The 24,927-nt window shown below is 36.1% G+C and overlaps 1 protein-coding gene and 1 non-coding gene across 7 annotated transcripts in view; one reads left to right on the top strand and one right to left on the bottom strand.

The window, feature by feature from the left end:
* The window catches only part of REV3L (REV3 like, DNA directed polymerase zeta catalytic subunit), a 174,787-nt gene that overhangs the window by 125,247 nt on the left and 24,613 nt on the right, over positions 1-24,927 (bottom strand). The window contains exon 1 of one of the 6 annotated variants that reach the window (XM_032408051.1): positions 3,215-3,516. The exons of the other annotated variants lie outside the window; for them this stretch is intronic. Coding sequence (XP_032263942.1) covers positions 3,215-3,281 — 67 coding nt within the window. The 5' untranslated portion in view covers positions 3,282-3,516. Of the gene's footprint in view, positions 1-3,214; positions 3,517-24,927 lie in introns of those variants that run through there. 6 annotated transcript variants of the gene reach the window in all.
* Positions 15,139-15,238, top strand: LOC116634793. The gene has a single exon (XR_004300035.1). It is a non-coding gene; the product is annotated as a U6 spliceosomal RNA (small nuclear RNA).

The raw sequence follows: 24,927 nt of genomic DNA, 5'->3' as shown, positions 1-24,927 counted from the left end.
ACAGTATATTTTATAAGCAATTCTCTAAGTTCCTAAGATATTAATTTTACAGTCCATATATCTCAATAATGGAAATTTGGATAAATTTTACAAGAAATAATTATAAAATCTGATTTCTACTAAGTTTCTTTATAGGGAGGGTGTTCAAAGTTCATTGAATTTTTTTAAAATCCCCACTTTTCACATCTCCTGTGAAGCAGGGGCCAAAGACATTATCTTTCTATTTCATAGGCTTTAAAACTACAATAATTTGTGGTGTATGACTGAGGAAAAAAGCAGAAATGATTTATTCAGCAGGCACTGAACTAAGTGCTTTACATATATTCATTTCTAAAACATTTAAAAACCTTGCAAATATCACAAAGGTTAACTTTCCCAAATCACGTACCTACTAGGTAATTGAATCAAAATTTAAAAGCAGATCAATAAAATCCAAAAATCAATGCTCTTTTCATTTAATCTTGCTGGTTCAATTTTTTTAAAAGTGAATGTTGGTTTCCTTAATTCTTAAACTCCTCAGTTTTTATTTTGTAATGTAAATGCCTGTTTTCTTACCTGACTCTCTCATTTGAAAATTCTTTGGAGCTAGTGCTGTGTTTGAATGATCATAATATCTCCAGGACCCAGCACAAAGCACATAATATGTGCTTAATAAATATTTAGTAAATGAACAAACTCTCAGCAAAATAGAGTAACTGCTTAAGGAGAAAGGAATGGTGTAAAAGCCTTGAGTATCTGAAAAAACAAATCTATGAAAACAGAGGGACTTTGATACAACTAAGGATTACAGAGTTATAGGGGGACATAGGTGTTGGGAAGAGTCCCCAGCTTACTGCACTTTCCTTTCCTGAATAACCCGAAGTCCCATGCAAAGCCGCAGTCACTACATCAACACAGATGTACCTCCCTCTCGTTCTCCTGCAGCTACGGATGACTCAGTGCCTTACCACCTTTCCTCAAGAACAACCTCCTGAAGAACACAACATAAGAATTTTTGGCATTGCACTTAACGGCTTTAATACAGAATGAGTATCACAGAAAAGAAAATGATGAGAAACAAGATAAAATGAGAAACTCAAAAAGTTAAACTAGGAATAAGAAATGTGTAAAAATCAATGTGAGATGCCATTTCTTTTTGGCAACAGGTCTTTTATTATTGTAAAATTTGTAGTTCTGTAATAGCACTGCTTTATCTTAACAAGATACAGACCACTTCTATAGACTTCTCTCCATCAGCTCTACCCCACACAAATGTGTGGGGCCACACATATGTAAAGTCCCCTGAAGATAAGCTATTCTGCTCCATCCCCATCAGTTAGGATACAGCTGTGAGAAAACACCTAAAGTCAGTGGCTTAAGCATTCGATTAATGGTTTCTCTCTCATAAGTCCAGAGCTAGGTAGCTGGTACTGCACATTCAGGCTTTTGCAACATCTAGTTAGTTGCCTAGTGAAGAACTTGTGACTTCAATCCAGAGGCTTTTTCACTACACTCCAAAAAGCTCCACACACAGGATTCTTTTAAGAATGTTTTTATAAAATTAGTGAAAGCTATGCTATTTTGAAACCTTGCTAAATGATTTGGGATTCTTAAAAGGTTTAGAATATTAAGCTACGTCTAAGTAACATGTGGATCCAAAGAAAGCAAGCAACTGGCATTCTTTATGTCCCTAATTTCTCAATGTCCCCTCTTATTGTCATGTCAAACTGAATTAAGGCAGCAAACTTAGCAGGAATAAAGACTGTTGTTGGGAGAATAAGCCTACACACACAGGTTTCAAAAATTTTTAAGAGTTTGGGCTTTCCAATTTGACTGATGTTGCCTAATTCAGAAACTGCAATAAAGTTGTTTCAGGAAAGCTCCACAGAAACTTGTCATAGCATAACTGCTGGCTTTTAAAGACACCATGACAAAACTGTGTGGAGGTGGCTACTTTCCAACTCCGTGTAAGTAGGGCTTGTATAACTAAGGTAGGTGCCTCTGTAACAGCCAGTACTAGGATACTGTGAATCTAATCTTTTACAGAATTTAGATGTACACTAAACTTTAAATCCTCTGTATTCCAACATTTCTTATGTCATTTTCCCACATTTTCTTCTGCATTTTGAGGGCCTACGTTTGGTCTCTTAATTAAATCGTGCATCTAAAGTCTTACTAGTTTATCCATAGAAAAATTACCTGTATTTTTTGTAGATATATTTTTGATAAACAGAAACACTAACAAGTACCATTCCTCTAATTCTGAGGTCTGCAAATCTTTTTCTGTAAAGTAGCAGATAGTAAATATTTTAGACTTTACAGGCCATACTGTGTCTGATACAACTACTTAACTCTGCCGCTGTAGCCTGAAAACAGCCATAGACAATACATAAGTGAACAGGCATGGCTGTGCTGTTCCAGTAAGATTTCATTTATGAAAACAGGCAGTGGGAAGGATTTGGTCCCTGGATAGTAGTTTGCCAATCCCTGCTCTAACCGATTAGACTTCATCATCTAGAACAGAAAAGCTTAATGTCTTCTTTTTTCTTTTATTTTTAAAATAAGCTGACTGGTCACCAAAATCAAAATCATGCTGGCCTAAGAGTATCTTAGGAGACTGAATAAGAAATGCTTATTTTGAAACTTGTAACCCTATCTCCCAAATCTCAAACTCAATATACACAAGATTTTAAATAAAACTCTACAGAGCTATCAAATAGAAAAACTTGGTATGTGAACAGGAAAATGTGTATTTATGGAATTTTTCGTATTTTCTTCTTAGAATATCTTTTTAAGTTTTATATCACTATCATTACCTCAATCTGTATGCCTCCAAGCAAAGTCTTTCTTTGCTTCTCTCTAAAGTTTTACTTTCTTTCCCCATTCCCACAAAACCACAAAATGAACCAAGCAAAACTGTTATATCATCTATTATCATCTAAGAAAAAAACAAGAATGTACATGAAGATTTAGATATTAAGATGCTAAGACAGTATTACCAATAGTTTAAAAAAATTGAAGATATTATAAATTTCCAAAAGTAGGAGATTAATTATGATATATCTACGTCATGTCTATGGCTCTCATACCAATTCTGCTTACTGCCTGTTTTTGTAAATACAAATTTATTATAACACACCACATCCATTTGGAATGGTCTATTGCTGCTTTGCTACTGGCAGAGTTGAGTAGCTACAACAGAGACCTTCTAGCCCCCAAAACCTAAAATACATACCAAATGGCCCTTTACAGAAAGTTTCCAACCTCAGCATCAGATGGTGTTGAAGTATATTTCCTGGCATGAAGAGATGTTCATGATATACTTATTTCAGGTGATATTCAGGTTTATTTCAATTATAAAAATATATAACACATTAAGTGAGATAATGATTTGATTATTTTCTTTTTGCTTATATATATTTTCTAAATATTATACAATTTCTGTAAGAGAAAGGCAGGAAGAAGTCATCTACTTCTAAATGACCCAGAAAATCAAACAAATAAACAAAAACCACCATCAGGTGCCTGGGTGGCTCAGTCGGTTAAGCATCTGCCTTCGGCTCAGGTCGTGATCTCAGGGTCCTGGGATCGAGTCCCATGTCGGGCTCCCTGCTCTGTGGGGAGCCTGCTTCGCCCTCTCCTTCTGCCTCTCTCTCTCATGAATAAATAAGATCTTAAAAAAAAACAAAGCAAAACACCAACACCAACAACAAAAAACTAAGTATAATAATTAACTTTACAAAGGGCGTATGTATCTAACTTTCTGCTAAACAGTTTCTCTTCATTTTCTCCTTTATAAATAATTCTTTGGGGTTTCACATTTATTCATGCCATTTTATTTCTTCAACTAAAGTATACATGACTTTATTTAGAATCATTGGCTTTGGGGCACTGGGTTGGCTCAGTTGGTTGAGCATCTGACTCCTGATTTTGGCTCAGGTCATGATCTCAGGGTCATGGGACTGAGCCTTCATCGGGCTCCATGCTCAGCATGGAGTCTGCTTGTCCCTCTCCCTCTGCTCCTCCCTTCACTCTTTCTCTCTCTCTCAAATAAATAAATACATACATACATAAATAGAATCTTTAAAAAAAATCATTGGCTTTAAGTTATCAATCCCACATTACTAAGAGAACTATATCCCTCAAGCGCCAGATGTTTCAAAGGTCTATTTATACATTTGTCTAGTATATCTTTGTATTTCCAGTGCCAAACACAATTGGTTTTTTCACTCATAAATGTAGGCATAACTTCTATATTCTTCAAATACTTTGTGAAAGTCCAGCATTAGGTGTTAGACCATATGCTGCTCATAATCACAGTCTCTGAACTTAATGAACTTTTTACACTCTACTTAGAAATAAAGATGAGTAAATAGGCAATTACAGTATGGCAATTTTATATCCAAAAGTATCTAACTCAGATTTGTGAGAATATTGAAAGGCTTCCCAGAGGAAGCAACAGAAGAGCAAAGAGAGAATGTTGTGGTATATACAAAAATCTGAAAGCAAATGAGAATATGCATGGTCTGGGAACAGGAAAAATGTAGTCAGGAAGGAGCAAAGAGTGCAATGGAGAAAAAGGCAAAGAGTGCATGTGTAAGTGTGAGTGTGTGTGTGTTGATTCTGTGATCTGTGTGGATTTGCGTTTTATAAAGTTCCCTTGTGGGCCCACTGTGGGAGAAGCTAGGGACAGAGCTTTAACAGGAAAATATGTTTAGGAGGTTGCTGGACTAATTCAGAAGAGAGATGTCAGTAGAGATGGAGAAAACATCACGAAAACATCAAGAAAACATCAACTTACGGCACAGAATTTAGAGGTAACTGGAATTTGGGAGTAGGGTAAAAGAGAAAGAATCAAGGATGATGCAAATTTTTGGTTTAGGCAACTGGATAGATGTGAATGTCAAAGAAAACTGAGAAAGAAGAGTAGGCTGATTTCTATTTTGAACTTGTGGAATTTTACATGTTTATAGAATTTCCAAATGGAGATTTACATTAAGCACAATTAGGTACACAGATGTTGAGCTTGAGAGATCTGGGTAGAGAAGAAGACAGATTTGGGAGTCTGACTAACAGATGGGTAAAAATGCTCACTCAAGAGAATACATAGACAAAAGAAGGGGCATAGGTCAGAAACTTGAGGAGTAGTAATATTTAAGGGAGGAATAAAGGGTTTTGATTTATGTGGGATATGAGAGAGTGAGCCCCTGAAAGGACTGCCAGGCAAGAAAGAGAAGTAACAGCGAATACTTGAAAATATAAGCATGTTAGCCATGGAAACAGAAAGTTCCAACGGTCCATGAGAAATGTATAAGAGAAACACAAGCAATGAGAGCCTGGATCAGAAACTGGGAGAAGGATGTAGATAAAAGTATATAGAAATGGCAAGGAACACTTCCGAATGGCAGAGGAAGAACCTTTAAAAACCTGCTCCTCCATAAGAGCAACAAGAACACTGGCAAATTCTGTCAAAATAAACTTTTTTCAGCATTTTGGAAATAAATTAAAAGGCTTGTGACAATCCAACAAGTGTTTATTCAAGAAAACCAGATGAATCTTAGTAAGAACAGGAAGCTTTGTGGTATTCTAATTTGCCCTAATCCAATCTCCTCTGCCTCCCCCCACCATCCGCCCCCCCCAGCTCCAGAGTAGCTGTGAAAACAGATAGCCATGCAGGCACTGGAGAGACCAAAATAGATTTGCAGTTCCCCAAAAGTCCAATTACCAGAAAACTATCACCATTTGACCTGCCTGGTAGCTCACTGAAAAGCTCCATTCTCAGGACTTTATTTGATCAGACTCAGAGCTCACTCCTTGTGTATAGTCCTATCTGTAGCATCTTTATGGAATACAATCAGCAGCAATTGTTTAACATCGCAGTTGCCTGAGGGAGTTTTACCAGCTGCAGCTAAGAGGCTGCACAAAAAACTCAAAAGGAAAATCTGAGGACTGAAATATCCATAAGAACTTGAAAGGCTCTGACATAGTTCTGGAAATTTAGAAGGTTATGCACATGTGTGGAGCTGGGTGCATGCTCAGGAAGAGCTGAGAAGGCCCCAATCTTTCACTATGGCTGATTTTGAGGGTTTGCACCAACACACGAACATACAGAGCCTCTCAACAAAAGGTGGAAGGAGACCTATTAGCTCAAGGCATTTAAAGGAATCACTGGTCAATCATTAACTGACCAATAAGCTAGCTGAGCAGGGACTTCAAAGAATATAGACTGTACAGAATTAATCCATGAAAGTCACTAAAGAAACAAACAACATAACCAACAACAGAGCAATAATAAATCTTGGGGACAGGGAAGAATATGATTTCTTAACTGTCAAATTATTTAAAATGTCTAGTTTTCAACAAAAAATGGTAAGACATACAAAGAAAAAGAGAAGCACGGAAAAAAGGAGTCAATAAAACTGTCTCTGAAGAAGCGCAGACATTCAACTTACTAGACAAAGACTTTAAACCAGCTATTAAAAATATTTCAAAGAACAGGGTGCCTAGTGGCTCAGTTGGTTAAGCAGCTGACTTGGTTTCGGCTTAGGTCCTGATCTCAGGGTTGTGAGACTGGGCCCTGCATCGGGCTCTACACTCAGTGAGGAGTCTGTTTGAGATTCTCTCTCTCCCTCTCCCTTTGCCCCTCCCCCCCAAAATAAATAAAATCTTAAAAAAAATTTCAAAGAACAAAAGGAGGTCATGTCTGAAGAATCATGTCTTACCTAATAGAAATATAAATGAATAGACAGAAATTATTAAAAAAATCAAATAGAAATTTTGGTGTTGAAAAGTGCAACAGAAATGAAAAAGTTACTAAAGAGGATCAAGAGCACATTTGAACTGGTAGAAGTATCAATGAACTTGAAGACAGGCCAGTTGACATTCTCCAATCTGAGGAACAAAAAAGAAAAAGAATGAAGAAAAAAATAACAGAGGCTCAGAGATTTATGGGATTCCATCAAGAATACCAACATATACATAATGTGAGCTTCAGAAGAAGAGACAGAAAAAGAGATGGAAAGAGTATTTGAAAAAAGAATGGCCAAAAAAATTCCCAAATTTGATTGAAAACATTAATATGTGTATCCAAGATCAATAAATTACAAGTAAGAAAAACTCAAAAGAGATCCATGCCAAGATGTATCATAACCAAACTGCCAAAGACAAAATCTTGAAAGTGACAAAAGAAAAGCAATTCATCATGTACAAAATTTTCTCGATAAGGTTAAGAGCTGACCTCTTATTAGAAACCATGGAGGCCAGTAGGATAACACAGTCAAAGTGATGAAAGACAAAGATGGTTAACCAAGAATTCTATATCTAGCAAAACTACCCTTCAAAAACAAAGGAGAGCTGGGTGAGGTAGGAAGGAAGAAGAAATTAAGATGTTCCCAGCTAAATGAAAATTGAGAGAATTTGTCACTAGCAGGGCTGACCTATAAGAAATACTAAAAGAAATCTCATTCCAGGCTAAAATGAAAGGACAATAGACAGTAGCTTAAAACCACACTAAGCAATAAAGAGTACCAGTAAAGATAACTACACGGGTAAATACAAAAGATAATAAACATGTATAATGCCTTCTCCCATATCATTTAAGACAGGTGCATAAAGTAGTAATTATAAAATTGTGTTGATGGGCTTATAATGTGTAATGATGTAATTTGCATGAATGATGTTATAATGGAGCAAAGTTTTTATGTACTACAGGCATACCGATATTGTGGGTTCAGTCCCAGGCCACTGCAATAAAACAAATATTGCAAGAAAGTGAGTCAAATGAATTTTTTGGTTTCCCAGTGCATATAAAAGTTATGTTCACACTATAATGTTCACACTATAATTATCTAGTAGGTGTGCAATAGCATTGTTTAAAAAAATGATGTATGCACCTTAAAAAATATTTTCTTGCTAAAAAATGCTAACCATCATCTGAGCTTTCAGCAAGTCATAATCGCTGATCACAGGTCAACATAGCAAATATAATAATGAAAAGTTCAAAATAATGCAAGTCTCCAAAATGTGAGACAGACACTAAGTGATCAAGTGCTGTTGGAAAAATGGTGCTGACAGACTTGCTTGATGCGGGGTTGCCACACACCTTTAATTTGTAAAAAAGACAGTATCTGCAAAGCACAGCAAAGTGAAGCACAATGAGGTATGCCTGTATGAAAATTAAACTGGGATTAATCCAACTGTCTTAAATTAACATGTTAAGTGTAACACCCAGAGTAACCGTGAAGAAAATAACTAAAAGAGAGAGAAAGGGAGAGGTAGGGAGGGAGAGCAAGGGAGGGAGGAGGAAAGAAAAGGAGGAAGGAAGAAAAATGGAGTTAAAATAGTATACTAGAAAATATCTATTTTGTACAAAAACAATGAATCATGGATCACTGCACCGAAAACTGGTGATGTATTGCTTGGTGACTAACATAATAAAATAAAATTAAAAAAAAAAGAAAATATCTATTTAGCATAAAAGAAGACTATAACAAAGGAATAAAACAACAAAAGAGCATAAGACACAGAGAAAACATTAACAAAATGGCAGATATAAAACTACCTAGAACTGGTAGGTAGTCAAAGGACACATTATATCTTGCCCTATAGCTCTCAACTCAATAGGGAGGATCAATTTTCCCATTTTACATTCACCAGTACAATTTGGGGTACTATGCAAATGAGAACTTATAGAAGCATCATAAACCAAAAAAAAAAAAAAAAAAAAAACCCAAAAAACTGAGGACTAGAATCCTTTGCCTCAGTCATGTCTTAAACATGCTCAATATATTTCCTTGAATTAATTAACATACTCTATTACCAGAAGAATCATCACTGAGGAAATAGGAGAAAGGCTGTTGTGAAGTATTGTTTGAAGAAAATAAAAAATATGATTAGTATTTAGATGGAAAATACTGTAACTCCTATTCTCGTTAAGGACAAGCTCCCTTGCTATTTCAACTATATACACCTTCCTTTACCTACAAAAGTGCACAACTCGTTTCTTCATTTATGTCTTCAGAGGATTTATATAAATCTATTATGCGCAGATGTACACTGTTCACATACAGTGGAATCACATCATATGTGCATTTTATTTACTGGGTAGGAATAAATCAGGGGGGATGGGAAGAGACTCAGGTACAGAGACAGAGAAAGAAGATCAAGCAAATGAATATGAGAATGCAATTAAGCAGTGCCAGTGTGCCCAGTTAATAAATTTATGACTTAGTGCCATGAGACAGGGCATATAAATGTTATTCCTTAGTTTGTTTCAGTTCCTTTGTACTTCTAAAGTGGAAGAAGCATCTCCTATTGAAAGAGCCAACTAAGTGTGATTCTGTTTAAAAGATACATAGTTTTTCATAAAACATGGCCCTAATTGCGGACCAACTATTTCAACTAGAGCTCAGCTGAGGAAAAGTGATTAGTGTCTGTGTCTGTAAATAAGGAAAATTAAGCTGCTGGACTTATTGAAAGATAGTGTGGTAGAATTCATGCAATTTAAGAGACTGTCAAGGGAAATTCTGCCTAATTCTAAAAAAGGTTTTAACCTCATACCTTTGCCTCAGAACCTAATTCCCATGTAAAATGGAACTTCACTGTTTCTGTCTCCATACCTATAGTGTGAGTTCCATGAACACATGCATCATGTCTTCTTATTCTTCCTATTCTCAATGCCTAGCAGAGAGCCTAGAATACAGTGGGTGTTTCATCCACGCTGGATAAGCATGTGTGGCCTAATATACGTATTTGGTCTTTATGTCTCATTCCCGGCATAGAGCTCCTAAACTCTTGGTATTTCCTGACTCATAGGAGTATCTTTTGTTATTCATATGAAGCCCTTTCTATCATAACTGAATTTACACTAATGAGGTACTCTTGATGGGATCTTTAGATAGCTTCTGAATAGTGGGCTGGTTGCCAGAGGAATCAACCATATCATTACCACTCTCCACCCGCCACCTCACCTCCAGAGAGGGGAGAAGGACTTAAGATTTAGTTCAGTCACCAATGGCCAATGATTTAATCAATCATGCCTTTGTAATGAAATTTCAACAGAAACTCTGGAACAATGAGGTTTGGGAAAGCTTCCTGGTTGGTGGTACATCCGGACTCCACAGACACATCTGAGCTCAGGAACCTTCTGAACCTTGCGCTATTGTTTTCATCTGGCTGTTCATTTGTATTCTTTATAATAAACTGTATAAATATAGTGTTTTTCTGAGTTCTGTAAGTTGTTCTAGCAATTTATTGAACCTGAGGGTAGGGAGGTTTATGAGAATCCCAAATTTGTAATTGGCCAGGCAGAAGTGCAGGTAGCCTGGGTATCCATTTGTGGCTGGCATCTGAAGTGGGGGCGATCTTGTGGAACTGATCAGGGATCAGATCCTGTGGGGGTCTGCACTAATTTCAGGTAGTGTCATAACTGAGTTGAATTACAGAACACCCATAGTTGATGTCAGAGAATTGAAAATTTATTGTTGGAAAACCAACAGGACAGGATGTCTTTTTCATATTGGTTAACTCCTTAAGAGGTCTTTCAGCTGAGTCTTATAGAAAATTTGACTGCCTTTATTTTTTTTTTCTTATAATTTCTTCTCAAAAGCTAACAAAGATATTTATAATGTCCTCCTATCTTCCCCTATTTGCAAGGGTACTAGAAGGGACTGAATTAAGGATGAACTTTCCGTATTAAACAACAATAAACTAACACAGCAAAATATACAAATATTCTTATGATTAATATGTCAAGAATGTGATGAAATGACATGTCCAAAATTCATGTGTAATTTAGTTTGCAATTATTACTACAGAAAGGAAACCAGTAATTATTTTGACTTTAACAGTGATTGGGAACCTCAGTTTGGGTACTATTTAAAGGCTCACACAATACGGTATACCATCACATTTTTTCTAAAAAGGCTAGCCTTAAAAAATTAAACTGCTAATAGTGTTTTCAAGCCAGAATCTCCAAGAAAATGTATACCTTTCAGACTGTCATAAAAATAATATTTATTAACCTTTGCTAAAAATAAAATCCTGGCTTGTAAAACAAATATTGTTTTGGGGCACCTGGCTGGCTCAGTCTCAAGTTCATGAGTTCAAGCCCCACGTTGGGTGTGGAGTCTAAAAACAAAAAACCAAATATTTAGTTTCAGATGTTTTACAACCAGAATGGTCACACATGTTAATCTATGTGGTATTTCAATCCAAAGGTAAGTAATTCAGGGTCTTAAAGTAAAATTAACAATCTGAATACTATCTGAAAATTCACCTCCAGTGATATAAAACAGTATTAATAGCTAATCAAGATAAAGTTCCAGTCAAATTTGTATATAAATGCCTGAATTTTCCCTCAAAGACACATAAATAAAATAAAATGATACAGGTAATTAAATTAATGCAAATCTAGTAAACTGTTCCACCATTCTTTATGATAGTTGAACACTGAAAGACCTTAAAATTTTACCGATCTATAAGAAAGTAAAAAGATAACACAGAATAAAAGAAACTATTTAGAAATCATGTTTGATAAGGAACTTGTATCTATAATAACTCTTACAACTCAGTAATAAAAGTTATCATATGATCAGCAATTCTATTCCTAGTTATATGCCCAAGATAAATGAAAATATAAACCCACACAAAAACTTGTACATGAACCTTATAGTAGCATTTTCATAATAGCCGAAAGGTGGTAATAACTAAAATGCCCATCAACTGATGAATAAATATAATGTGGAATATCCATACAATGGGATACTTATTCAGCCATTAAAAGGAATGAAGTACTGATACATTCTACAACATGGATGCATAGGCAAATTGTAAATTGTACCTGAATAAACCTCTTACATAATTTTTTAGCCTATCCATACTCATTGTTTTATTTTGGAGGTCTCTAACGAGAAGACCTAATTTTTTTTTTTTTAAGACTTTATTTATTTGACAGAGAGAGATAGTGAGAACAGGAACACAAGCAGGGGGAGTGGGAGAGGGAGAAGCAGGCTTCCCGCTGAGCAGGGAGCCCGATGCGGGGCTTAATCCCAGGACCCTGGGATCATGACCTGAACCGAAGGCAGATGCTTAACAACTAAGCCACCCAGGCGCCCCAAGAGAAGACCTAATTCTGAATATACCATTAGAGACAATGCATTCATTAAAATGAATTATTGAATTTGCATTATAGAATTATGACTAAATTGAGAGAAATATAAATATTAGCCCCAAAACCACTTATATATCTCCATTTCCACTTAATGATGCACTAAGTATACTAATTTAAACATTCAATCACATTAAGATATGTTGTCAAATCACAGAGAGATGTTCTACTTAAAGTGATCATTACCAAAAACGTAAGATTAAGGACTGTCAATGTAAGAAATTTTTCAAGACAATAAAACTTTCCGACAGTAAACTTAGTAACAGTAAAACTGACCTACCACATGCACTTAATATTTGCTCTGTCAAAATGTAGAAGCAGCATAGCCACCTCCCACCCCTCAAACCATCCCCTTCAAAAATGTTGTACAACTTTTGTATATGAATTAAATGGAAGTTTTCTTATGACTATGTTCAGTTACTCAATAGTATCAGACTGGTATGGCCATTTAGTTCTACTAAGCATAAAATTGCTTATATGGAGGCCTGAATAAAGCAGTTATAAATCATGAAAATTAGAATTCCAAAATAATGGACAAAAACATACTGCCAAACCTATCAAAAACAATGCAAACCAGAAGTCAGTGGAGCACCATCTTTAAAGTATTAAAAGAAAAAACTGATTTTTTTTAGTGGTTGCTTTAGAGTTTGCTGTATACATTTAATCTACATCCACTGTCAAATAACATTTTACTGCACTTCATGGGTAGTAAATTCCAAATTCCTCTCTCCTACCCCTTGTAACATTGCTATCAAATTTCATTTATCCATAATCACTCAATACATTATTTTGAAATTATCTATTATATCCAGTAAAGATAGAAAATAAGAGGTTTTATTTTACCTTCATTTATTCCTTCACTAACTTTCCTTTTCTCTGAAGAACTTATTTTTAACATTTCTTGCAAAGTAAGTAACAGTTCTTATTGGCAACAGGTTCCTTCAATTTTTATTTGTCTGAGGTGGTTTTTATTTTTCCTTCACTTTTGGAAGATAATTTCAATGTATACAGAATTCTAGGTTGGTGATTTTTTTTCTTTCAACACTAAACATTTCACTCTACTCTCTTCTTGCTTGTATGGTCTGTGAAGGGAAGTCCAACATAATTCCTAGCCTTCTTCCTTTATAAGTAAGGTGTTTTTTTCCCCTCTAGCTCCCTTCAAGATTTTCTCTTTGTCTTTGGTTTCCTGCAGTTTGACTATGATAGGTCCAGGTGTAGATTTGGTATTTGTCATCTTTGATGTCCTCTGAGCTTCCTGGATTGGTGGTTTGGAGTCTGTCATTAATTTTGGAAAATTCTTAGCCATTATTACTTCAAATATTTCTTTTGCTCCTTCCTCTCTTTTCCTGATGAGCCCAAAAAAGGCATTCTTTACTTGTTACAGTGCTTTTGATTTCTATTATTTTCTTTTGATTCTTAGAATTTCAATCTCTGCTTACATTACCCATCTGTTCTTACATGTTGTCCACTTTTTCCATTAGAGCCCTTAGCATATTGATCATAGTTATTTTAAATTCCCAGTCTGACAATTCCAAAATCTCTGCCATATCTGACTAGAAGTTAGGCTGTATTTACTGTAGCTATGGGTATCAAAAGCTAAAATTTCCTCTAATTTCCTTGTTGTCTTTGGGTTTCCCTAGAAACTCCTTTAACAAAGTGCAAACCTCACAGTTCTTTCATCTGTAATCCTCTATTATTCCACAGGAGCCCTGCTGATGCAGTGGTAAAATGTGAGGAAAGTATTCCATAATCCCATGATGAGGTCTGGGTCTTTCAGTGGGTCTGTATCCCTGGCTATGGCTTTTGAAAGTGCCTCTTGGCTCCGCCCCCCCCCCCCCCCCCCCCCCGCCGCCATAGATGAGACAGCAAGGCTAGAGAGGAAGTTGGTTTCCCCAAGTTGGTTAGGCTCTGGTAGTTTCCCTTTTAGGCAGGGAGAGAACAGAATGCTATGAGCATTATTTCAAAATGGTTACTATTCCCCTCCTGCTGGAAGCATGAGGAAATCCCCCAGCCCCCCAATCTTAACTGTGAGAACCTGGTGGAGCCTGTGGAAGACAAACTCACAAGAGCGTGGGAGCCCTCTTAAAACTAGACCCCCAAGAGTTTTTAACTATCAAGCTAGTTCACACTCAGCTTCCGGCAGGTCATGAATTACAGTTAAGTTTTCCTACCAGTTCCTGGCTTCATTAGTTTATGCTCCCAGCAAGCTGTGATTGTTTGTATTTGCCTGTCTCTCCAGTTTTGGGGGCACTGGTTTACTCTGTGATCTCAGTTCTCTGATGGATCTAAGAAGAACTGTTGCTTTTTAGTTTGTTCAGCTTTGTTTCTACTATAAGGACCTCAAGAATGGTGACTTCTAATTTCTTTCATGTCTGAGTGGAAACCAGAATTCAATGTCTTTTTGATGTATTCCCATCATTCCTTGAATACTTATTTTCTGGAACAAGAAATGTTCCAGGTTCATCTTGTACTTTTCTCAAGGGAGTCTTGGTTACTTTTAGTGGAGAATATTGTTTAGAAATCAAGATCTGGATGCAAATTATGCTCATTACTACAGGGGTATCATTACTTCTAGAACCTCTAAGCACATACTAGGAAATTTACATATTTATACACATACAAGATCTGGATGCAAATTATGCTCATTACTACAGGGGTATCATTACTTCTAGAAACTCTAAGCACATACTAGGAAATTTACATATTTATACACATACACACATCCTATATTTATTTCTCTATCTATCCAACCATCCTTCTCTGTATATAATAAAAACTATACTTATACCTTCAATTCCAACCCAACACCCTAGAGACATTCTAATTGTCCCTATGTCCATGTTCTCTTTTATCCAACAGTGAGAAACCTGGCTTCCATTTTCCTTAATGTATTTACTCGTTTGCACAATCCTAAAAAACATAAAAAGTATTTTCAGAACTCCTACCCACTACCATTGAGAAAAGCACATATACTAAAATTCAATACTTGTTTAGTGCTTGCTTCGGCAGCACATATACTAAAATTGGAATGATACAGAGATTAGCATGGCCCTTACACAAGGATGACATGCAGTATTTGTTTACCGTTCTTTTCTGGGGGGGGGGTGGGGGGAGTGGGGTGGGCACAGAGAGGAAGAGTGGTAAAATTTCCAGATAATAAAATGCACAAATACTAACTACACTTTATTAATTTTGACAAATGTATCTTTATTAAGTTATGGAACATTTCCCATTTTCATCACCTCCAAAATTCCCTTTTGCTGCTTTTCAGTCAAGCCCCACCTCCTCTGAGGCAATCACTGTTCTGATTTTTCACAATAGTTTTGTCTAGCACTTCATAAAAATGGCATATTCTTTTGTGCCTGAATTCTTTTGCCCAGCACTGTGATTTTAATGTTCATCCAGGATGTCACATGTATCAGTAGTTCATTCTTTTTTGTTGTCCCATAGTAACTCCTTGTATAGATATGTCAGTTTGTTTGCCCATTTTACATATGAGATAAGAGATTCAGAGTACCTAAAGTCATAGAGTTAACTGGATGAGAAGAATTCCAAGGACCTCAGAACCAGAAGTATTATAAACTCTTGATTCTTATTTTGGTGTTCTTTTCATTTTACCAAAGCACCACTCAAACAAATTTTAAAAATAACAACTGGGGCGCCTGGGTGGCTCAGTTGGTTAAGCATCTGACTCTTTGATTTCAGCTCAGGTCATGATCTCAGGGTCATGACATCGAGCGCAAGCTGGGCTCCATGCTCAGCGGGGAGTCTGCTTGAGATTCTCTCCCTCACCCTTTTCCTCTGCCCCTTCCACTCATTCATAAGCACTCTCTCACTAAAACAAATCTTTAAAAAATAAAAAATAAAAATAACGAAAACTCCAGGGATATATTTTTATCATATAAATTTAATGATGTGTAAGGAACTACCTACATATAATCACATCACAGATGTAATAATATTTTTCAAAATCACCACTGTGATGCTTCCCAATGAGTTCTTAGTAGGAAATGAAAAATATCCAAAATTAAAAGGTTATTGAATCAAATGCAAATATTTTTAAATCTTTAAGAATATCTGCACAGTTAACAACAGTGCCATTTCTTCCTTAATCCATAAATCCATACTCCTTCCTAATCCTTACTTCTGCCAATGCTGATTTCAAGTTTACCTAGCATTTCTTAAATATCTCTTAAAACATTTACCTTATAATCAACCTTCAATGAAAGTAATTTATACATTCATTAATTTCTTCAGTTTATTAAACTTACAAAACTACCAAGAGGAGTACTCTCCTAATTCTAGCATTTCTAGGCAATTTTTAGCCTTTTGAGTCTCTCAAGTCTGTCAAATCATCCAATTCTAATTCCCTATTTAGAAAATATATCAATCTCTCTCTCTCTTTAAAACATAACATAAAAGACGGTTTTTCTTCAGCCCATAATCTTTAAGCTCCTTCTCAAACCACAATTAACTTAGGAATTCTGACCTAAGGATAATTTTTCTGTACTATGAAATGTTACTACTTACCCCTCATGATGAAAGTTTATGGCAGCACCCTTCAAGGTGACCTTGAGTCATTGCCATAGACTGAAGGGCCAAAAGTAGAACACCAAGGGTGAGATTGCCATTAGGCTGTGTTGTCCCACCACCTCCCCTACTGCCCCAAACATACATACCCTGTGTTTTGGCCCAATCTAGATGAACTTCCTGAAGATGAAGTAACAGAGGAAGTAACAGAGAATTTGAGACCTCTTCCTCAAAAGTATGAACAAATCTATAGATCTGTTATATTTGATGTAAGCTCCACTATAAGGCTCCCCTCTAATAGGTTTCTAGAGTTCTCATGTATTCCAAAACAACATCCATCTCACAAGAACATGGTGAAATATAAAGCGTACCTTGAAGTACCAAGCACCTGTAGATGCTACATTAATTTGAAATGCTCCTACAAGTTAGGGGTGATTATCCTAACTTTCCTAATGTGAGAACAGACTAACTTTAGACTTAATCTACCATATATACGATGACCCAAGAACTTAGTCTATAACACAAATAAGGTAGATGAGACCAACTGACTTATCCTATTTCATTTACAAGTCACAATCCTTAGCTCATAATTTATGTGAAATAAAATGCTAATTATTTGGAGTGAAGAAAACAAAAGGTTTAAGATGCGATCAGAGCACTGAATACAATTCTATAACAAAACTTCCCAATTCCCAGTCACTATATCAAACAGCTATGGCAAAGACAGCTGTTTAGCATTTGGCTTCACCTTTTGGTTTTAGGTTTTGAAAATTCCTGTGAATTTCTGTTTTCATCTAAACAAAATAAAAATTTGGGCAAGATAACATGCCCAAAGAGCTCGACCACGAGTCTAATGAAATCAGACTTATTTGAAAGAAAAAGAAATGCCAGGGCTGTAATGTCACCTGCTCATTTTTCTTTTGTGCCATTAGAAAAATTGTACAAAGTAGGTTAATGTTTAAGGTATACTTTCCTGAACTCCTTAATACTTTTCATTCTACTTCTTCCTTAAAAATATAGTAGCCAAGATAAAGATTTGTGGAAGGCAATGATTAATCCAGAGAACTAATGTAGGTGGTGAGGCAACTGATCATCTCATCATCTTCAAGAATTAACTGAAGATAAGATGGCAATGGGAAAAGAACATAAGAAGCTCTTGGAACATGGCAAAATCCTTAGGAAGGGAAGGAAAAATAGAAACTTTTGGTCCCAGTTAAAGTGTCAATGAGAATACACTTCTATCTGAAGAAAAAAAAGTATTAACAAGAATGCAGGTAAAATAAAGACAAAGATAGTAAATAAGCTTAGAAATTGGATTATTAAAGTTACCCTTAAAAAGCTTACAAAGAAAGTATCTTTTAAAAATATTTTCTGGCCTAGGGGCGCCTGGGTGGCTCAGTCGTTAAGTGTCTGCCTTCAGCTCAGGTCATGATCCCAGGGTCCTGGGATCGAGCCCCGCATCGGGCTCCCTGCTCTGCGGGAAGCCTGCTTCTCCCTCTACCACTCCCCCTGCTTGTGTTCCCTCTCTCGCTGTGTCTCTCTTGTCAAATAAATGAATGAAATCTTTAAAAAAAAAAAAAATTCTGGCCTAGTTGTTCTAAAGAAATGAGAATAAGCCACCAACCAACCATACATTTTTACTGAACACCTAGTATATATAGGTAATGTGATTTTATTTTTTAAAAAGATTTTATTTATTTGAGAGAGAGCATGAGTGGCGGGGAGGGACAGAAGGAGAGGGAGAAGCAGACTCCCTGATAGGTAGAGAGCCCAACTCATGGGCTTGACCCCAGGACCCCGGGATGATGACCCAAGCTGAAAGCAGAGACTAATCGCTTAACCGACTGAGCCACCTGAGCACCCTGGTAATGTGATTTTAAAATGAATTAAATACAGTCTCTTGCCCCATCTCTAGCTGGGGATAGGGTTGGGGCACCAAGTTACATATAAGACATAACAGAGATGGAAACAAAATGCTTAGGGAACCTAGAGAAAAGAGAATTAGAATAGGGATGTGGCAAAAAAGGTTTCATAGAAGTGATATTTCCACTGGACTTTAAAGGATAGTCAGGAATTTAATAGGCATAGATAGGAAAAAGGTAAAGCAAGAAATAAAATAGAAGGAATAATATAAGAAAGGTATGGGAGTTAGAAAAAGTGGTGTAGGATATATTCAGGAAAATCCAAGTGTATATGAGTGGGGTGGAAAAATAGAGTTCATGGTAAAGAGAGAGAAAAATGAGAAAAGAAAAGCATAGAGAAGCAGACTGGAAAAGAGATTGAGGAATCCCTAAACACTACACAGTAAGTTCATTTTTAGCAGTAGGGATTCAAATTATTTTGAGCCTTAAAGACACACATAATCTAGGTTCCTACTAACAGATAAGCCTGCTTACAAGTTAAATTTCACTTTAACAACTGTGCTGTCTTGCAGTCATCAATCACCAGCTCTCCTGTGAAATTTAGAATCAGAATAAATGCAGAAGCTGGTTAAATGCTAAATTTTAAAGCAGATCCAGCTGCTCAATGGTCAACATGATTATAAATAGGGTGACCATTTAATCTGTCATCTAAACTGGGATTTTTCAGAATAAAGGGGGGCACTATTAATAATTATGCTAGTATAAATTCAGAACATCCCAAGCAAACTGGGATGAATGGTTAACCTAGTTATAAAAACTCCCCAAATCAAAGGGACTCTTTACTTTGTCTTTCTTAAATTCTCTTCAGTGGGAATCTCCCACTGTGGAGCAGGAGGAGAATCCAGCATTTGATACTGAGATTAGTGGCTATGACATTTTAAAGAGGCACATACTAAAAATGAATAATAGATCTATTTTTATAGTAGCAGAGACCTGAAGAGTGAATAACTTCATGCAAATCTGTGTAAGACTTCTTTAACTAATGATAACCATAAACACAAAGGAACTATATACTGATTACTAACCTCACAAGCACATATACACTTAGAATTCCCTGAGCTTCTGTGTTAATTTTTATATTTGAAAACAAGTTAATTTTCAACTATACCAACATCTCAAAGCATATTAGTTTTTGTGTTAATATAGTACGAGAGAAAAAAAATCTGTTTTTATTGCTAAAATTACAGAAAACACTTGATGGTTTGGCAAAAGATTGTTATGTGGGTGGTTGCAACTTGGCCTTTAACCTCTTGCCAAATACCATACCGCATGTGTTCTGAATTACCAGTAAACCCAGATGCCCTCATATGAGAGATTTCAAATCCAACCAGAAATTGAGAAAAAACCATCCTATGGTCTTCATGAATGAAACCAAGAACTTCTTTAAAAAGGCGGGGAGGGGGAGAGAAAGAAACCAAGAACTTCCAGTGTCTAATGTCAGGACTTTGGGAAAATAATTTAACTTCTAAATATTCATTCTGGTCAAAGTCTAAGACCTGATAAAGAAGGTCTTGACACTGCAAAAAGAAATCAAACATTTGATATTAAAAAATATTTACAATCACCTAATACCACAGGTTGGCCAACTTTTTCCCTAACAGGACAAACAGAAAATTTTTAGGTTTTGTGGGCCATAGACTCTCTTGTTGATAATACAGAAATGAATGGAAGGGGCTGTGATCCAATAAAACTTTACTTAGAAAAACAGGTGGTGGGGCTGGATTTGGTTCTCTGGGCTTTATAATACAAGCTCCTTTGTATTGCTCATCTTGGACAATGTCTGGTACATAATATATGCTCTGAAAATGTTTGTAGATGAATCATATTATTTAATCTAAAAACATAAGCAAAATGTCTGAGCTATCTTGTTACAAACACAGTGTTTACTGAATGTTATTTGAGACTAACTTCCTAGTTAGATTTATAAGTTGGTATTTCTCACACAAAATACTTTAAAAATTTTTTTTTCATTTAAAAAACTAATTGTAATATTAATCATGGTCATGTCACTATTGAACTCTGTTTACCCAAGATTAATACTAATTTTCTGGCTCCTTGAGGCCATTTACATAAATAGATAATCTGATTACACAGTATAAGGACTGGAGCTGAAAGGTCATGTTGAGTTAAAGCCAGAGTTAATACCATGGCAAGTGAGAGTCAAAGGCAGGTGGAAAGAACCCTGCAGAGAAGACTGGTGTGTGGAGAAGAGAATGGAAGAGAAGACAGACCTGTTTGTACCATGCAGTGAAGATCTGAGCAATTTCTCTGTATTATAATAATAAATCTCCTTTTTATTAGAACTTCTTTGAAAGGGCTTCTGTTCTTTGCAGTTAAATGATTCCTGCCTAGAAAATGGATTATGAAACATTTTGGAGAGGAGTTAATATTTGAGCTGAATTTTTAAAAAATTAATGGACAGGGATTCCAGTCTACATGGAGTAATAGGGAACAGATTTACCCTCCTGCCTGAAAAACAACAACAACAAAAGAAACAGAAAAAAAAACAACACATGAAACAGACATAAGACAATGGCTGGTATAGGAGATAATCCTTGACAGAAGGGAAACAAAGTGAGCCCTCTTAGAACAGCTCCCTGCTTAGAGAGAGCTTCCAGGGAGCAAAGGGAGAAAGAAGTCAGGTGGAGCTCAGCAATCTCCCTGAGTTGAGGAAGTATGAGTCCAAGCTTGCTGTAATATGCCTGGTAGAGTACCACAGAGGAGACAGTTGCAGAGAGACAGGAGATCTGCAGAAGGCCCCTGAAGACTTTACTGAGTAATATCAGCACATGCTTGAGAGGAATCCACCCAAAGCAGGAGAAGAACTAAAAGGAGCAGAGGGAACAATTTCAGGGGTCAGACAGTGGCACGAATAATTTGTTTCATCCAGAAAGGAAAAAAAAATCTCATACTTCACAGGACATCAGGCAGAATAATCATAAGGTTATTGCCTCAGTAATGGAGCAAAATGAACCCTGGATAAAGTTTGCTCTGGTTCCACCTGAACAAGCATAAATATAGCATTGAAAGTGTCAAACGATTTCCAAATAAGTATCCCAGAATAAAACTCAAGAATATTTCTAGAAATACAAAATATCCCAAACTCAAGGTTAAATTCGTAATGTCTGGCATCTGATAAAAAATTATTAGGCATGAAAAGAAATAGAAAAATATGGCCCATAATGAGGAGAAAAAGCAGCAAAAGAAACAAGCCAAGAACTGATAAATATTGGAATCAGCAAAGATATCAAGATAATTCTTATAACCTGTATGTTGAAGAGAGTGGAGGAATGCTTGGACATGTTAAGCAGAGATGTGGACAATATAAAAAGAAGTTGAATCAAAATTTTCATCTTACCAGAGATGAAAAATAAATGTTTGAGCTGAAAAATACAATGGATGGAATTAATAGAACATTAGAAATGCCAGAATTAAAGATTAAGAATTTGAGAGCAGCAATAGAAATTACCCAAAATGAGGCACAAAATAAACCTGAAAAAAAATGATCAAAATATTAGTAACCCACACGCAACAACTTTAAGCAGACTCATACATGTGTAATTTGAGTCCTCAAGGTGGAGGATAAGTGCTATATAAAATTACAAAAAAAAGAAAGGAAAAGACAGTATGGGCTTAAAGTAGTGCATAAGAGTAAGCTATAACAGATTATGGAGAGGAGGAAAGAAATGAGAAAAGCTGTATATTTGGCTATAAATCTGACAATGGCTGACAAGTAACATAGCTAGAAGTGGTCACCTCTAAGAAAGAAGGACCAGGATTAGGATGTGATGGTAAGAAAAGAGAGAACTGAGAATATTTTAAAGGAAGAAATAATAGGAATTCATGATTAACTGTATACTGGAAAGGAGAATGTTAAGAGGCTGACATTCTGAAAAGGACCAGACTAAGTCTGAATCCCAGCTTCTCTATTTACTATTTGAACTTGGAGAGGTTACTTAATATCTCTCTGCCTTAGTTTCCTCATTAGTAAACTGGAGATAATAGTAGTACCTATGTAACAGGGCTGTTTTGAGAATTAAATGAGTTAAAACATGTAAAGTACTTTGGCATGTAGTAAGTGCTTAATAAACACTGGCTATTGCAGTTCTCAAAACTTTTGGTCTCAGGACTACTTTTCACTCTTAAAAGTTATGGAGGACCCCAAAGAATTTTGCTTATCTGGGTAATGTCTATGAAAATTTACCATATTAGAAATTAAAACTGAGAAATATATAAAATACTAACATTTTCATTCATTAAAAATATTAAACCTATTACATGTTAACATGAATAACATTTCGTTTTTCAAAAGAAAAAAAATGGTACGAAGATAGAAACTGTTTTACATTTTTGTAAATCTCTCTACTGTCTGGCTTACTAAGAGAAAGCTGGGTTCTCATATCTGCCTCTGCTCAATCTGTTGCTTACGTTGTTTTCGCTGGGAAAGAAAACCAACCAATCTGTGTTATGTAGAAGCTAATACACCCAAGAAAGCTAAGATAGCATCTCCTGGGTAGAACGACTAAGTTTAAAAAGGGGGACAGGAGAGTATTCATTCCATAAATCTTAAGAGTGCTCAAGAGGAGAATAAGGTATTAACTATAAACTATTCTAGTCAGCTCACAAGAGAAAGAGCCAGAGAAACCATTAAATTTATCCCACATGGGTTATAAGCAGCACTGTAGAAAGGATGGAACCACAAAGAATTCCCATATACGATAATAGAGATTCATAGTTCTACATGAACAATAAGGAAATGCCTGGGCCTGAGCTGAGAGTTTGGAAAGTTCTAAGCGTAAGAACACAGAGAAAAAGAGAACAGGGCCAAGGAATGGAATCTGGGGCAGGTGGGGAGGCCAAGGGGGTGCTGGTGCTGGACAGAAGGAAAACTTAATCTTTTTTTTGTAGGAAAAATATTATTAAATAGGTACTTCACCAGAGTAGATATGTGAATGGCACATAAGCACATGAAAAGATGTTCAGTAACCTTAGTCCTTAGAAATAAAAATTAAAACAAGGAGGTATCATTACATTCCCACTAGAGAGGATACAATTTAAAAAAGACTAAACTGGAACCAAATGTTGAGACTACAGAGAAATTGGAACTTCCATACACTGTTGGAGGTAATGCAAAATGGTACAGCTCTTTTGGAAAAGAGTTTGGTGGTTTCTTATGAAGTAAACTAAATATATGACCCGGCAATCCTATCCCTAAGTATCTGTGAGAGAAATGAAAATATACATTCACACAAAGACTTGTACATGACTGCTCACAGCAGCTTTATTCATAATAGTCCAAAACAGAAACAATCCGAAAGTCCAGGTCCTAGTGAATGGTATATCCCTATGATGGAATATGACTTAGCAATATAAAGGAATACACTACTCATACATGCAAGAATATGAAGGCACAAATGACTACATATTGTATGATTCCATTTACAGGAAATTTTGGAAAAGGCAAAACTATAGTTATTATATTGTATATTGTAATTATATAGTAATTATAGTGACAAAGCAGATCAGTGGTTGCTGGAGGTGGGGAGGGAGGTTTGATTGAAAGGGACACAAGGAAACTTTTTAGGGTAATAGAAGTGTTCTATATTATCATGATTGTGGTTATGGTGGTTACAGGATTGATACATTTGCCAAAATTCATCTATTTATATACTTAAAATTGGTCAATTTTGTTGTATGTAAGTTATACCTCAATAAAACTGATTAAGGAAAAAGAAGAGAAGAATGAACAAATCTTCATCCTACCTGTTACTCACCAGGATTTCTCAATGCTTGACAAAAATGGCAGTAGGTAGGAAAGAAGAGATGTGGCAATCATTGACAAGAAAGAACAGGGAGCTGATAGAAATGATGCAGTCATAAGAAGAAATATGCCATTTTTATTAGATTCCAAAAATGAGAATAATTTGTTTTTTATTTATTTATTAGAGTGAGAGAGAGGGAGATCACGAGCAGTGGGGAAGGGTAGAGGGAGAAGCAGACTCCCCGCTGCTTGAGCAGGGAGCCTGATGTGGGACTCGATCCCAGGACCCTGGGATCATGACCTGAGCCGAAGGCACACGCTTAACCGACTGAGCCACCCAGGAGCCCCAAGAGAGTAATTTGCTTCTAAAAGAGACCTTGACCAGTCCAAAATAGGTTTCACAGTAATAGTATTTCTTTCATTATGTTCTAAGGACTACCTAAATCAGAAGCATCCCAGACTTTCTCTGCCAGAAACTCTATGTGCAAAGTCCCCAAATCTACCTTTTAAATTTCTCCCAAAGAAATTATTTTGTGGAGTGCCTGGTTTGCTCAGTCGGTAGAGCATGT

Source organism: Phoca vitulina, unplaced genomic scaffold (genome assembly GCF_004348235.1).
Source record: "Phoca vitulina isolate PV1807 unplaced genomic scaffold, GSC_HSeal_1.0 scaffold9, whole genome shotgun sequence".
In the NCBI taxonomy this organism is placed as follows: Eukaryota; Metazoa; Chordata; class Mammalia; order Carnivora; family Phocidae; genus Phoca; species Phoca vitulina.
This window is presented reverse-complemented; position numbering and strand designations above follow the sequence as displayed.